Below are 14,338 nucleotides of genomic sequence, written 5' to 3'. Positions count from 1 at the left end.
GCTCAACCCTGGAAAAACAAATACATAAACACGTATCTGTGATCTTTATTCTGGCAAAAAAAAAACACAAAATTTCACATTTTTGCATATAGGAGCTTTAAACCCCTACAGTAGGGTTCTCTAATACGCTGAATGTGTTGGTGTGATTTTCATTGTGCAAGTCATCAAATCATGAGGTGCCATCTTTCGTTACACCCTGAATCTGGTGCACTCCAGCGCACAAGTGAGATTTTAAAGAAAACATTGTGCTAAAATCTTTTTTATTTTAAAGTCATGTATATAATGATAAAAATGTAGGTAATGAAAAGATACAATGCACAGACCTTGCAGACCCCTTAGAGGGTAGTCTCCGAAAGGAATTTGGAAGAAACTCAAAAAAGATTGCCGAATATATTGCATAGATATTAACGAGACAAACTTGGGACTTACTCTGTTTTTTTGTTTAAAATAAAATAAAAAATGCTGCAATGTTCCAGGAAAACCAATAGTCTTATCTAGGTCAGATGTAATACTACCTTATAAGATTCATTAGGAGGTTAGCTTACAAAAGGTTGTGAACCTCTGTTTTAAATAATACTAACTTTATTGGAGTAAGATGAATACTCGGGGTATTGTTTAAAGCACGAAACAGTTATTACAAAACATAACAACCCAAATCAGTGAGTCCCTAAATTGTTTCAAACATCCCTATAGTCCTGATTCTCTCTCGGTTCGTAATATTTTAATTTGTGTTGTCAACGATTGGTACCATACAAATGAATGTCCCTCAAGTCCAGCAGTTTGGTCTAAACAATTCATAAACAATCCGCTTAAAATGCTAAATCTTATTATGTAAATTATATTAATTTTACTCATCTAATATATCTATAGTACAATCATTATTGAGGAGGATAAATTGAATAGATTTAACACCCTCGTAATAAGATCTCGTACAATTCAGGAGAAGGGGAGGAGGCTTCGACAATATTAAAGACATCGATGTTTAGTCAATGCGTAAATTGATCCAATAAAGACTCACCTTCGTTCTGGTTTATTTATTTATACTTATTGCTAACTTGTAATGCCAGGATGGCTGGCCCCCAACCCCCCATTGCACTTCCTGGCTGAAGGGCCAAGAAACGGAGATCAGCACCGCCGGTAGGGACTGTAAAGTCTAATGCCGTATCCTTTACCTTTACCTTTACCTAACTTGTAATATTGGTTTTATAGAACAATAATATTTTACTCGTCTTTTTATTTTGAGCCTTCACTTTTCTCTTTTCTTTTTTGGCTCAATCACATCTCTCTTCTTTGAGAATTATCATAGTGCGCCAACAATAGGGTTCCGCCGAAAATTATTTTTTTTTTACTTTTAATCATTTCTCCCTTTTCAAGTAAAGACTGTCAAGTTTCTTCTAAAAATGTAACCAATAAAGGTATTCAAATAGTCTTTTGAGTTACTTTGGCTCCGTTTCAGCTTAAAATAGCGACGAAGACCACACCGCCTTTCCATAACAAACAAACACAAAGTAGAAACAATAGGGAAATCTTTCAAGACGGTGGAAATCAATTCTGTGGACATTTCGGTCCTATGTCCAAGGGCCGTCTTCAGCACAATACGAGAAAGAGATATATATATATATATATATATATATATATATATATATATATATATATATATATATATATATATATATATATATATATATATATATATATATATATATATATATATATATATATATATATATATGTATATATATATATATATATATATATATGTATATATATATATATATATGTATATATATATATATATATATATATATATATATATATATATATATATATAGTAAATTTACATAAGTAAATTATATATACATAATACATTATATACATATGTACATTATATACATTATATATACATATGTAATACATATTACATAAGTAATATATATATATATATATATATATATATATATATATATATATATATATATATATATATATATAGTAAGCTTACATAAGTAAATTTACATTAAAATGTGAAAATTAAAACTAATAATGTTTTCTTAAACACTTTTTAAAACAGTATTAGCATCCCTACTTCAACGAAGTTCAACCAGGACTGACAAATAGAATGAAGTGAGATTATAAATTCACTCAAACAAAAAAGAACAATGTGGTTAAGTGCAAGTTTTCAGAGCCAACCTTGTATTTTTGGCAGCCTGCCTCAAAGACCTTTTTGCAACTGGTTCAATACTATTATAAATCGGTTTAGTAAAATATTTTGTTAGATCATTTTTAATTAAATTTGATTATAAAGAATTTAGTGTGTACTCCCCCAAGTCCCCGTTCAAAGAAATATTATTATTTATTTTGAGACTAATTTCGATTGATTCCCGAACCACCTGTTTTATCCCCAAATCATTACTGATGAGTGAAGTTTTTTAGAAAGTATCGTGTGGGAGAGATTATTAAATATATACCAACCTAAAGCAGAATCAAAGGAGCCGTTGGAACTATTTGAAATTAATGCCTTGTCTATGTCTTTTTTATGCTGTTGTAGCCGTTTTTCTAGATTCTGATGGGTCCTGCCAACATAGTAATTTCCATAGTCACAAGGTATTAGATAGACCCCTCTTTGGCAAGTAAATGGGGTCTTATCTTTACCGGAATTTAAAAAATTAATTATTTTAAAATTATTAGTAAAAACTACATACATATTATTTTTTGTGCAAATATTTTTTAATTTTGTTGTGATTTTTGGGATATACGGAAGATAGACAATATTTAAGGGCTTATCAGTAGCCTCACATTGTGAAATATCTTCTTCGATTTTACAAGAATGTCATTTTAGTCTACGGTTAATTATCTTACTGAAAAAAGGAATGGGGTATCCATTACCAGAAAGAACATCTCTGATAAAGTTTATTTCTGGTAATGAAAAAAAGTATTCTTTTTGGTAATGTACTTTGGGAATCATAGACTTAAATTGATCCCCTTCTTTTGCAAGTAAGACGTTGAAGTCAACAAGAAATGAACCGTAGCTTTTTCGATTGATCTATCAGAATGAAGATTGAAATTATCGAAAATTGAAGCTTGAATCGCAGTTTTTCTATACATTGGTAAAATTTAATAGAGGGTAAAAAAAAGTTAAATAATTTGGGGACAAACAAATTTTAAAATTGAATATATGCCTTTCAGACTAAGTTCTCACCACTTAAATTTTGTGGTCTGTTTTATAAGTTAGACAACAAGTATGAGTAATTATAAACGTGGAAACTGGCACTAGTGTTGACAAAAAATTATCGCCATCAGGCGTTTGGCAACACATGGCATTTTTTCAGCATGATAATAAAGATGATTAATTTAATAAGTGTAATTATTAAAGTTATGGTAGTAATTAGCATCTGATATCAGTTCCTCACAGAAAAATAATTACAGAGCTTGAAAAATGCTAAGTGTCACCATATGCCAGATGGTGTTGACAGTTTTTTTTTTGTCAACACTAGTGCCAGTTTCCACTCTTATAAATTACTCGTACTCTTTGAGTAAAATGTTAATTCAGCAGGAATTGGAGCCTAACTTTTTCGATTGGTCAATCAGAATGAAAACTGAAATAAGGAAAAATGAAAGCTTGAACAGTCTTTCTAGATAAAGATCGTTGCAGAACTTTTATTTTGAAATATTGGAGATTCAACTAGTCAATGGGAATTGAGCAGGTCTTAGTTTGTTTTGCGCTTACAATGGATGCAGGTATAAAAATAAACTTGTTTTATCGGCAAAGTGACAATAAACATTTAGTCAATAGCTGGAAGAATTATTTTCTAAAAGGGATGAAAAATTCAAAAAAATTTGAGGTTATCATGCAATATTTTAAACAAATATCTGTGCAAATAGATAAAGCCTGTCGAATTAATATGAATATAGTATACTTGGCAACCTTAAGAATAGCCCACATTTTGAAAAAATTTGGTAGCGGGGAAATTGCATTTGGCTGGTGTTTTCTTATTAGTCTTTAAAGTAGCATTTGTTTTCCAGTGGTATGGCTCTCACTTTTTGTAATAAAATACAGTATTTTTGTAATGTATAAGCATTACAGCATAGATATAAACAATAAAGTTATTCATTAATTAATTATTTTTAATATTTTTATTAATGCCTAATCACTAAATAAATTAGACTATTCATTCATTCATTAAAAATTAATCTAAAAAATTAGTATTATATATATATATATATATATATATATATATATATATATACATATATATATATATATATATATATATATATATATATATATATATATATATATATATATATATATATATATATATATATAGATATATGTTACCGTGAATGTCCAAAATATGGTTAATGTCGACATTTATCGGTGAACGTCCAAAATTCCTTTTTCTCTCATTGGACTTTTACAAGTCAGCTTAGCTTTACAAGTCAGCTTTTTCTGTATTACGTAAGCTATGATGGTAAAAGTTAAAGTTATGTTACATTAGATTAAGTTAGGTCATGTTAGGCTAGGGTATGTTAAATATGTTTATAAATATCATAAATGGGTTAAAAATCTAACCAAATCAAACCTAAACTGTCATAATCAAACCTTGCATTAAACTGAAAAAGTTAAATGGCAAGGCTGACTAAATCCAAGGAGAAGAACAAAAAAGGTATTTTGGACTAATTATGAGTAAAGACATTCACGAATTTTGGACATTCACGGTGACATAAACGTATATATATATATATATATATATATATATATATATATATATATATATATATATATATATATATATATATATATATATACATATATACATATATATATATAGTGTAAAGATGGAACTGTTAAGTAACTCAAATGGACTGAATAGCAGGGTTGCCACCTGTACCACGAAAGTGATATTTTATTACATATGGCACTGTAGCACGTGCTTAAGGTTGCTAAAATAGTGCTGAAACAGTACGAAAGTACAATTTCAGCACAGTTACAGTCGATTTTTGACTACAGCACCGAGAATCGCTTTGTATCACGCAAATTTGGGCAATTTCAGCACTTTAGGAACTGATCATGGTGGTAATCCTGCTGAATGGATCTTTAACTTCTGTATCTCAATGGTCTTGTTGTCTAAATTTCAGTACACGATATGTATTCCTGAGAATAATGAGGTCGACGAATCTTCAATACAAGTCACCCCTGTGGTGCCTATACAAGCAAGGTTGAGTAAGGTGAGGTTGAAAATGAGGGTTGATATTGTATTGTGGCTTTTGGCTTAACGCGAAGAACTTTGATGACCGATTATATTCAAAAACTGTTTAATCACCTTGTACTCGAGAGAAAGTTATAAAGTTTTATATTGTGTTATTTTGATCTTGGAAATCAATATCAAAAAATGAATTCTCTTTCATTTCTAATAGCGTGTTTTCCCCAACTTTATAGAAAACCATATCAGCAGATTATTACTATCAATATGATATGGAATTTTTTTCCTAAAAAGGTCTCGTTTCGATGTTTTTATATGGACAACGATCTCTTTTCCCGAATTATTTCCTTCTAATACCAAGTTATTTTAAATTATATACTGAATTTATCCTAGTTTGTCCATCAAAGTTTTTCAAGTTAACCTGCGCTGTTTACTAGAAAACTAACCTCGCTAGGACATGAGGACGTTTTGTATTCTGTTTTTGTATTAGTGTCGCAAGTAAATTAAACTGCAGAACCACAAATAAGATTGTAAGTTTAATTATTTCAAGAACATTAGTGTACAATATTTTCCACAATGTTTGATATATCCAATCTTTTAATATAAATTCTTTTTTGTGGTTCATGGTAGTCAAATAAATATGGCTTTTTAACTGAATAACCATTGAAAGTTTGGTTTGGTGATATATTATCTGCGACTTTATTGACTGTCGTTGAGAAACGTATGTTTGACAATCCCATATGAAAAATACGGTCATAATTTGTGTTTGCCCTGGTCTGACTTGTTGCTAGTCTTGTAGAGATTTTCGAGCCTCTTTTGGTATTTTATTTTAAGCCTTTTCAGACAATCAAGGTGAGAAGTTCTCAATTAAACTAAATCTACTGGAACAAATATCAAACCCAAATTTACTTTGAAAAGGTATACTGATACTGAAATATATTGATTTGTTCATGATTTCCAAAAACTAAGTTTGCAAAGGTAGCTTTTTACTTTCAAGGACTTTGAAAAGCCTTTTGTTAATTTAAAAACTACTTAAAGGGTATCCAGTTACAATTACTAGTTAATCCTAATCTATCCTACAAACTGAGCAGTCTCTAAATTCTTTCCTTTCATTCATCATTTAAACCCTGATGAAATTGTTTTTATAAGTAATTCCTAAGACCACACTGGCTATGCATAAAGGAATTATCAAAATTGTCAAGAAGAAAAACTAGGATATTTTAAGCCAGTAAAGAAATCCAGCCAGTGCATGTGGAAATATCGTCGTTTTTTCAGAATTTTCTTTATTTTGTTACCATTTTTAAAACAATTCAATTTATTTTTAACTTACTTTTATTCATATTATCTTACATGTTCTTGCTTAATTTTGAATCTAAATTAAGTTCGTTAAAATTGAGTAGGCCTATTATCATGTTTTATTTTATCACATCAAATTAACTGCCTAAATTGGGAGAGGGGTAAACTATTTACACATCTACATAAAGTTTTTCCACTTTAAATCATTGTTATTCCGTATAAGAATTAGAAGCAGTCTGTTTTCCATTGATTTTTTTTAATTCGTAAAATTTCACCAAACATGCTTAAAAATAAGAAAACTCCAATGAGTTCCGCTGTAATAAGTGAATAATGGCAAGAAAGGGCCCAAGAGGCGAAGAGATGAAAGGCACAAGTAAAAAGACTAAATTTAAGGCACAATTTGACTTTTTTCATATGGGATTGATACAGCTTGTTAAAAGGGATCTTGTATTGCTGTAAGCTGCAAGAATATCCTTCGTAGCCAATTGGCTATGCACTGTTAACTATTTTTAGCTGCTTGTTCATTAATTTTCAGCCCTTGACATGGTTTGTATTTTAAATATTTTTCTTGACCTATTTTTTAGCTGTTATATTAATCAACTGTGATTTTTAATCGGAAGGTTGAAGTACTGAAACTAAAATTTAGTACTCATTTAATTGGCTTACTGCCAAAGGAAAAAGATACTGTAAATTGCATCAATTAACAGAAAAAAAATCAGGGAAATACCTTGTCATTCTATTCAAGGCATTTCCCTGATTTTCTTTGCTGTTAATTTTTTTGTTTTCCATCTTCTTCTTGTCTTTTCCTCTTTCTCTATTTTCCTTTCTTCATTCATCAGTTGAGATCCTTGTGTGTTGAGTAGCGCGTTATGAATATGGTTTTAATTAGCTGAGGGAGAAAACCTCGCCTTCCCTTCCAAGCTTATTGCCTTTCTTGGCAGGTGAATGGCGAATAGTGTTTGTTTTCTTTTTTAATAAATGTATATATATTTATATCTATAAGCACATGAAACTTTTGAAACAAATATAGATACATTTTTGAACTAATTCTTAAACTGTAATCTAAAATTTTTATTGAAACTTAACGAAATTTCTGTTAATATGGGTTTGGTGAAAATTTTTGAGGTAATCAAAACTGAAATTCTTGGTTTTTTTAATCAGTTGTTTATGCGTTTTTTTTGGGTTTTTTTTTTTTTTTTTTTTTTTTTTTTTTTTTTTTTTTTTTTTTTTTTCTGCATCCCAGATACGGTAAAATTATATGATATTGGAACATTTTCATCTGATGAATGATCGTGAATGACTTACAACTATTTCAGAGAAAAGTGTGAGAAAACATTATTGTGAGTTGTTACCGAATAATGTGCGGAAAAGTGGATTGCAAAATCGATCAGTTTTCTTAGCATATGGAATAAGACTAAAAACTTTAGAGAAAAAACTCTGGGACAAAATAATTTTAAAATTCAAGATACAGTCCTTTCAAACTAAATTTTTGCCACTTAAATTGATCACTTTTCTATTATACCCTATTTTGATTGATATTTCAGAGTGAAGAGTAAAATGACGAAAAAATGGAAGCTTGGGTACTAGTTGGGTACTCCGGTTATATTTGAAAAAAGAAAGGCTAAAAAAAAGCTAAATATTTTAGGGCAAACTAATGTTAAATTTGAAGATATATGCCCTTCAAACTAAGTTTTCACCGCCTAAATTATTCACCTCTCTATTACAAGTAAGATGTTGAATCATCGAGGAATTGAGCCTAACTTTTGCGATTAACCTAAGATTTAAATGAAAAAAAAGGAACTAGAACAGAAGTTCAAGCAGGCGTATACAAAATGAGACAAAGACTAATAAAAATTAATGTAAGATATTTGCTGATAAATTAATTTCAAGCTACACATTATCGAGGAACAGGTCGGCTCATCTGTTTTGTTCCGAGTGAGATATCCATGCAAGTATCAATAATTTGTGTTCAATCTTAAAGTTAAAGGTCTTTCTAGCGAATCTCTTGTCACTTAGATTGTCCAGCTCAATTGAACAAATATGGCGCTAAATTCAACACTGTATATGGACCATAATCATAACCTTTCTTTATCTATATTAACGTAGAAATCATAGGCCTTCCTTAAAGATTAATCTAAAATATTTTGATTCAGCTTACTTAATTACCAAGTTTTATTATGTGTTTAAGTGTAATAAACAAGTCCGTAAGCTTAGCGGAATCTCCGATTATTGATACTAAACTTGCTTTGAACTAAATTATTTTCTTTTTGTATTTTGTTTTACCGTTATTTTGTATCCTAATATACAATAAACAGAATAAATCTTAAAAAAAATATTTTCAGAATACATTTTAGGCCGTCACTTTTTCAAATGAGAACACAGATTTCAGACTTAAATTCTAAAAACCCCTAAAACATTTTGTCAGACTTAAATGCCCTTTTTTACAATATGTCATTTCAAAGTTATAATAACATATCGATAGTATGGTCTCCAAGCAATCAACGTAACTCGCTTATGTTTTGATGATCTTCTGAAATCCATATAAATGGATACCAATTTGTTGAACACCATGAATAAGTTGTTGTTTTGTGGGTCTTTTATGAGTGTTTCTTTTGTTGGTCTTTTTTTATAACCATTGCTCATGTGGCCCTAACGTTGAATATATTATATTTTCTTATAAAATTGAACATCAAGAAGTTAAACATTTGTTTAGTATATCATTTTCTATGGAACATGTTCGAACCAAATGAATGAACAAGACTGTGCACGATCATCTTTCCGTGACTTCCTCTTAGCTCTACTGGTTTTCAATTTCGTGTTAAAAATTTGAAATATTTTATGGATTTGTGTTTCTTGTTTGTTTAACTCTCTACCCTCTTCTTTGTTTTAGTACAACCTTGATTTCCGAGGATTATCTCCAAATGGTCGTTCTCCAGCTAGAGGAGAAGATGAATCTGCAGCAGCATCTTTAGATGGCGCTAAAAGCAGCGGGGGAGGAGGTGACCCGAACATTTGACAATTCGGGATGGCCCGCCGTGGCAAAGGAGATGCAAGAAGAACACGTGTTTCTTTCTTACTCTTCTAAGTCAAGAGCGGGTCTTTAAGGGAGCAATATGATGTAGCCAATATCCATTTTCCATTTGAAGTAAATGCTCCCTTTGGCTTTCAAGAAGCGTGATCTAAATATGCTATCATAACAAATACAAGAATAGCCATTCCTAGTAAATTATAATAGGATGGCTCTTTGAACAATTCAATTTCACTAAACTCGATCGTCCACCAGAATCATGAATTATCGATAGATATCGACAAGGGAAGTTGTGTGCATATACTCAACAGAGTGCAAGGACAAACTGTATCAAGTTATACTCATGGAAGGGTGAATCTTAACTTGTTCAGTATTTAATACATAGATACAGGGTAATTTTAACCTAAGATAGATTTACTTAAAACTTCTAAAAATTGTTTTCTAAAAATTCGATTCTAAAAATCGAAAACGCTATTGGCATAAATATTAAGGTCTAAACGGATCTTCAGGCGTTTTCTCAGAAGGGAAGGGCTACATTTGGTCCAATCACGAGGGATTACAGGTATTAAGCCTTTTCCGATTCATAGATAGTAATTTCTGTGTCTTTTAATAGTTTTAATGTTGTCTCCACGCAGTTTATTTAAGTAGCCTGTAAAAATTAATTTTTGGGATCCTCTTTCCCTGCTAATTGTAAATTAAATAATACATAAGGGAACATTATCTTCTAGTTTTAAAAATTAACGAAATATGTTTTAAGCTTTTAACCTTAAGAAATGCAAAAGAAAATTGCTCTTCATTTTATTACAGTTCAATTATTATCTCAAGGGTAATTATTGTAAATATTTCCAATTCAACTCTAAATCCTGGGCCTGGTTTCCTGTTTTGTAAATGCTATGGTGAGAATTCTGGAAACTGGGGACAGATTGTGAAAATGTTAAAGTAAATATTATTAAAAATAAAATTATTAAAGGATACGGCATGAGACTTTACAGTCCGTACCGACGGTGCTGATCTCCGTTTCTTGGCCCTTCAGCATTTATATGGAGATAAATTATTTGTGAATCTTGACTATACTCTTTTCTTAAATGGCCCTGGTGGAGAAATCTAATTAGAGGTAGTTAATGTTGGGTGATTGGGTATATCTAAAGCAAACGTCATAGCCTACACTCGGTTGTATTTCATTCATTGGGTAAATGTAAACCAAATGTCAAGGTTTACACTTAATGCAAAAATTCATCTGCGAAAGATTTTGTTATGGCTTTTTTTTTTTTTTTTTTTTTTTTTTTTTTTTTTTTTTTTTTTTTTGTAGATCAGTTAAAAGGTCAAATAACAAGAGGTAATTCTTTCGGTGAAATTTACTTTCTGTTTAGTATTCAACCGATATATATTCAAATTTGTTTTGGCTGCACAGATATATATTCGAAATGACTATATCGAATTAAGTTGAAACAAAGTGTTTTAAAGTGAAACATTTATCATAAACATTTAGTGTCAAGGTGTTTCTAATTTTTCAAAGATTTTCCATATTTTGAACAAAAAAGTTGTTAATTTGTTGGTTTTTTTCGTTGTTGTACTTGCTGTGCTAGTACCAAAATAGAAAGTGTCACTTTTAGAAAATCAGGTGTAGTAAAAGACACCAATGTTTTTGTGTATTTTAAAAATGTTATTTAATTTTTTACCGAAAAATCTGTGATAGAGTAGTAGTTTATGGTTGAAGTTTTCATGTTTTCTGTGCCAAAGTTCTGTTTTCTATCCTGTTCCATTTCTATTTATGATAATTCACCATTGGGTAGTCTTCTGCAATTAATGTGGGCAAAAGATCATTTTCATCGGTTTGCTGAAGCATTTTTGGAAAGCCCAAGAAAATTTGATTTGAGAAGTCTTTGAACAAGATCGTATTCGAAAATAAAATATTCAAAGATTTAGTTGGCTGATTTACTCCATTTACGTTTCTCTATTATTTCATTTTCCTGTCCTTCCTCTTTATTCCCGTGCCATGTGTATTATTTATGTCAGGGAAACAATGCTCATACCTCTCAATTGTTGATTTTTTTTGCTTTATGCTGTGGTCTGTTACTTCTTTGTATCATGCAAAGGCCCCATATGAATGATACTGTTGAACAAGAAGAATAAATATTCTGTATTTCATCTTATCCGAAACTAAACGGTGTATCTCAAACTCGTAAAAAAGCATCAAAATTCAGACACGTTCTTCTAGAGGATTTATATCCGCTAGAAATATTTGCAGAGGCATCGTAGGAGATGGGGGAGATCACCCTTGACTGAATTGTGTCACAATTAGTAGCTTAATGCAGTGATTACATTACCTTACTTAAAATATCAAATCGAAGGTTAATTTATCTTGAAATTCGTATTAAACAGAGATCAGGACTAGCTATTTATTATCCAGGGCTTCGATACAAATCATTCTCCTCACAACCCAAGAGAGCAACTAAAAAGACAAAAATTGACTTGTTTCTTGTTAAAAAATTTGGAATTTTTTAAGCTTTTCTTGGCATTTTAAGAAGATCAGAAAGGTCGATGTCCTCCTCCTGCCCTAAAAATCATTTTTTAAATGAATATTCGCTTATAGTATCTGAAAGGCCGTATTCAGGGGAGGGGCTAGGAGGTTTGACCCCACATCCCCGAAAAAAGTCCAACGCTTAAAATCGTAATAAAATCACATAAAAACGCGTTTTTGTTGAGCCTTTTAAAGTTTTTTTGCACACTCCCCGGACAAAAATGTTATTTTATTACTTTCCTATGGTTTTAATAATCAAAGAAATTAAAAAAAAATTCTATCATATAGTAGCTGAGATATAGCTCTATCCATCTACTAAATTATATTTTTGAAAATTTTTACATGTTTTTTTTTTTTTAGATTGAAAACAGGTCAAATGCTATTTAAAAATCGTTGGAAATAGTACTATTAACCTGTCTTTTAAGCAGGTTTAGAGCCTTTTTAGAGAACAAGTCTAAGCAATATAAGAATTTTGGCTCGGTAAATGGCCAGTAAAGATATTAAACAGTAGCAAAAATTATTATATTCTCCATTAAAGTTTTAGGACATACCAGTCGCACACCTTTCTGTACGACTCCACCTTCTTCAATATTTATGCTGTGGTAGCAACTGATACTATTGCTGTGACACAAAGGGGAACTTCCCTTTTCTCCACTGCTTAAAATTTATGCATTGGGTGAATGGATAGATCTAGGACCAATGAATGCAATTGTATAAGTATCTTGTCCTTCAGGCGCAAGTTACAGCTGCAGGTGCGCCACAAAGTCGCTCGTTACAGAGGGAACGTGTGCCTCCAGGTAATAATTTAGATTTTGAAAGAGACCGAAATGATTACAAAATGACCCTTGTTTTTCCATAAATAATTGCTTTGCTTTTTTGCTCAGATTTGCTTTTTTTTTTAGATATGGAACAGTTCCGAATTCTACAACGATACGTTTCCAAACGTTTTTGAAAGGTTTGGAAAAAAGATTTATTTTTCAAACTGAAAATTAAAAATTGAACTGAAAATTTTTGGAAAATTTTCAACGAAAAAAGTTGATTTTTTCCAATGACAAAAAAGGAAAAAATAAAAAATTCCAAATATTTCCCCAATAGTAAATTTTGAAAAAAAAAGCAGGAACTGGAAGCATTTCAAGAAATAAGTGAATTACGGGGACACGGCTTGTTCCAATCAGCCTAGCCTGCTTGGTTTGTAGGGCAGAAATCCTCCATGGGAATGAAAACTCATCATCATCTTCTTGAGTAGCCCTGGCCAAGGTCACACTGCTATAAATAAAATAAAGACACAGCATCAAGTAGCTCTGTTCAAGTCCTTAGTTTTTGTTCATTGTATTCAAGTCTTGTTAACAGAAGTTTGCCTCTCTTTTTCCCATTCGCCTTTTTCTGTAAGTTAGAATTACAATACGGGTTTTGTGTTTAATCCCTTTTATCCGCTTTAATTGTCAACTTGTTTGAAAAAAGGAAATTACATGGCATTCATTTCTTAGACTAATCTTGCTTAATTTGTAGTTAGACTAACATCTCCTAAAATCTTACATTAGGACAAACATAATTTAAGGCACATCCTCATGTGACTTTTTAAAATTGACCACAGCTATAGATTTTTTTTTTTCAGGATTTAAACCCATTACCCTTTTATCATGAACGAATTGTTTACTGTCCCTTATCACACACACTTTGTGTGTGTATAGTTTGTATTTGTGTGTGTATAGTTTGTATACACAAATAATAAATAATATTATAGTTTGTGTTCCTCGGATGAGAGGATTCCATCGTTCAAGTTATGATGATTGAACTCGATCAGTTCTAAAAGTAATTCATTTTTGACAATTAAAATAAGTAATTTAGAATCTTGAATAATTAGATAAGCTAAGATAACAAAATGCGGCCTTATCTATTAGCCATTTTTATTATTATTATTATTACGGGTTAAAAAAGAGACAAAAGTAAAATGTAAATAAAATGTAAAATAAATTTCGTGTGTACTTGAAAAGAAAGAAACAGTTGCTCGATCAAACAAAAATTTTAAATAAAAAAAAATATAGATGGGTCACACGTTGCAGGAGAGAAAGTCATTACTCTCCTATTCCTCCTTGAAAGACCAAAAATATGCTAAGCATAGATGTATGGGGGAGAAATATTCACTCGATCAGAACTCGATCAGTTCTAAAAGTAATTCATTTTTGACAATTAAAATAAGTAATTTAGAATCTTGAATAATTAGATAAGCTAAGATAACAAAATGCGGCCTTATCTATTAGCCATTTTTATTATTATTATTATTACGGG

At 30.6% G+C, this 14,338-nt stretch overlaps 1 protein-coding gene across 4 annotated transcripts in view; it reads left to right on the top strand.

The window, feature by feature from the left end:
* LOC136028235 (alpha-catulin-like) overlaps positions 1 to 13,535 on the top strand; it is a 141,532-nt gene extending 127,997 nt beyond the window's left edge. For 3 of the 4 annotated variants that reach the window (XM_065705961.1, XM_065705960.1, XM_065705963.1), the window contains 2 exons: positions 5,140 to 5,229; positions 9,391 to 13,535. In XM_065705961.1, the coding sequence (XP_065562033.1) occupies positions 5,140 to 5,229; positions 9,391 to 9,516 (216 nt within the window). In that variant the 3' untranslated portion in view covers positions 9,517 to 13,535. The remainder of the gene's footprint in view (positions 1 to 5,139; positions 5,230 to 9,390) is intronic. The other variant, XM_065705962.1, reaches the window with a different exon arrangement.
* Positions 13,536 to 14,338: the final 803 nt, after the last annotated feature.

This window comes from Artemia franciscana, chromosome 6 (genome assembly GCF_032884065.1).
Source record: "Artemia franciscana chromosome 6, ASM3288406v1, whole genome shotgun sequence".
Taxonomy (NCBI): Eukaryota; Metazoa; Arthropoda; class Branchiopoda; order Anostraca; family Artemiidae; genus Artemia; species Artemia franciscana.
Note: the sequence above shows the minus strand (reverse complement) of the source record. Positions and strands in the feature narration are given on the sequence as shown.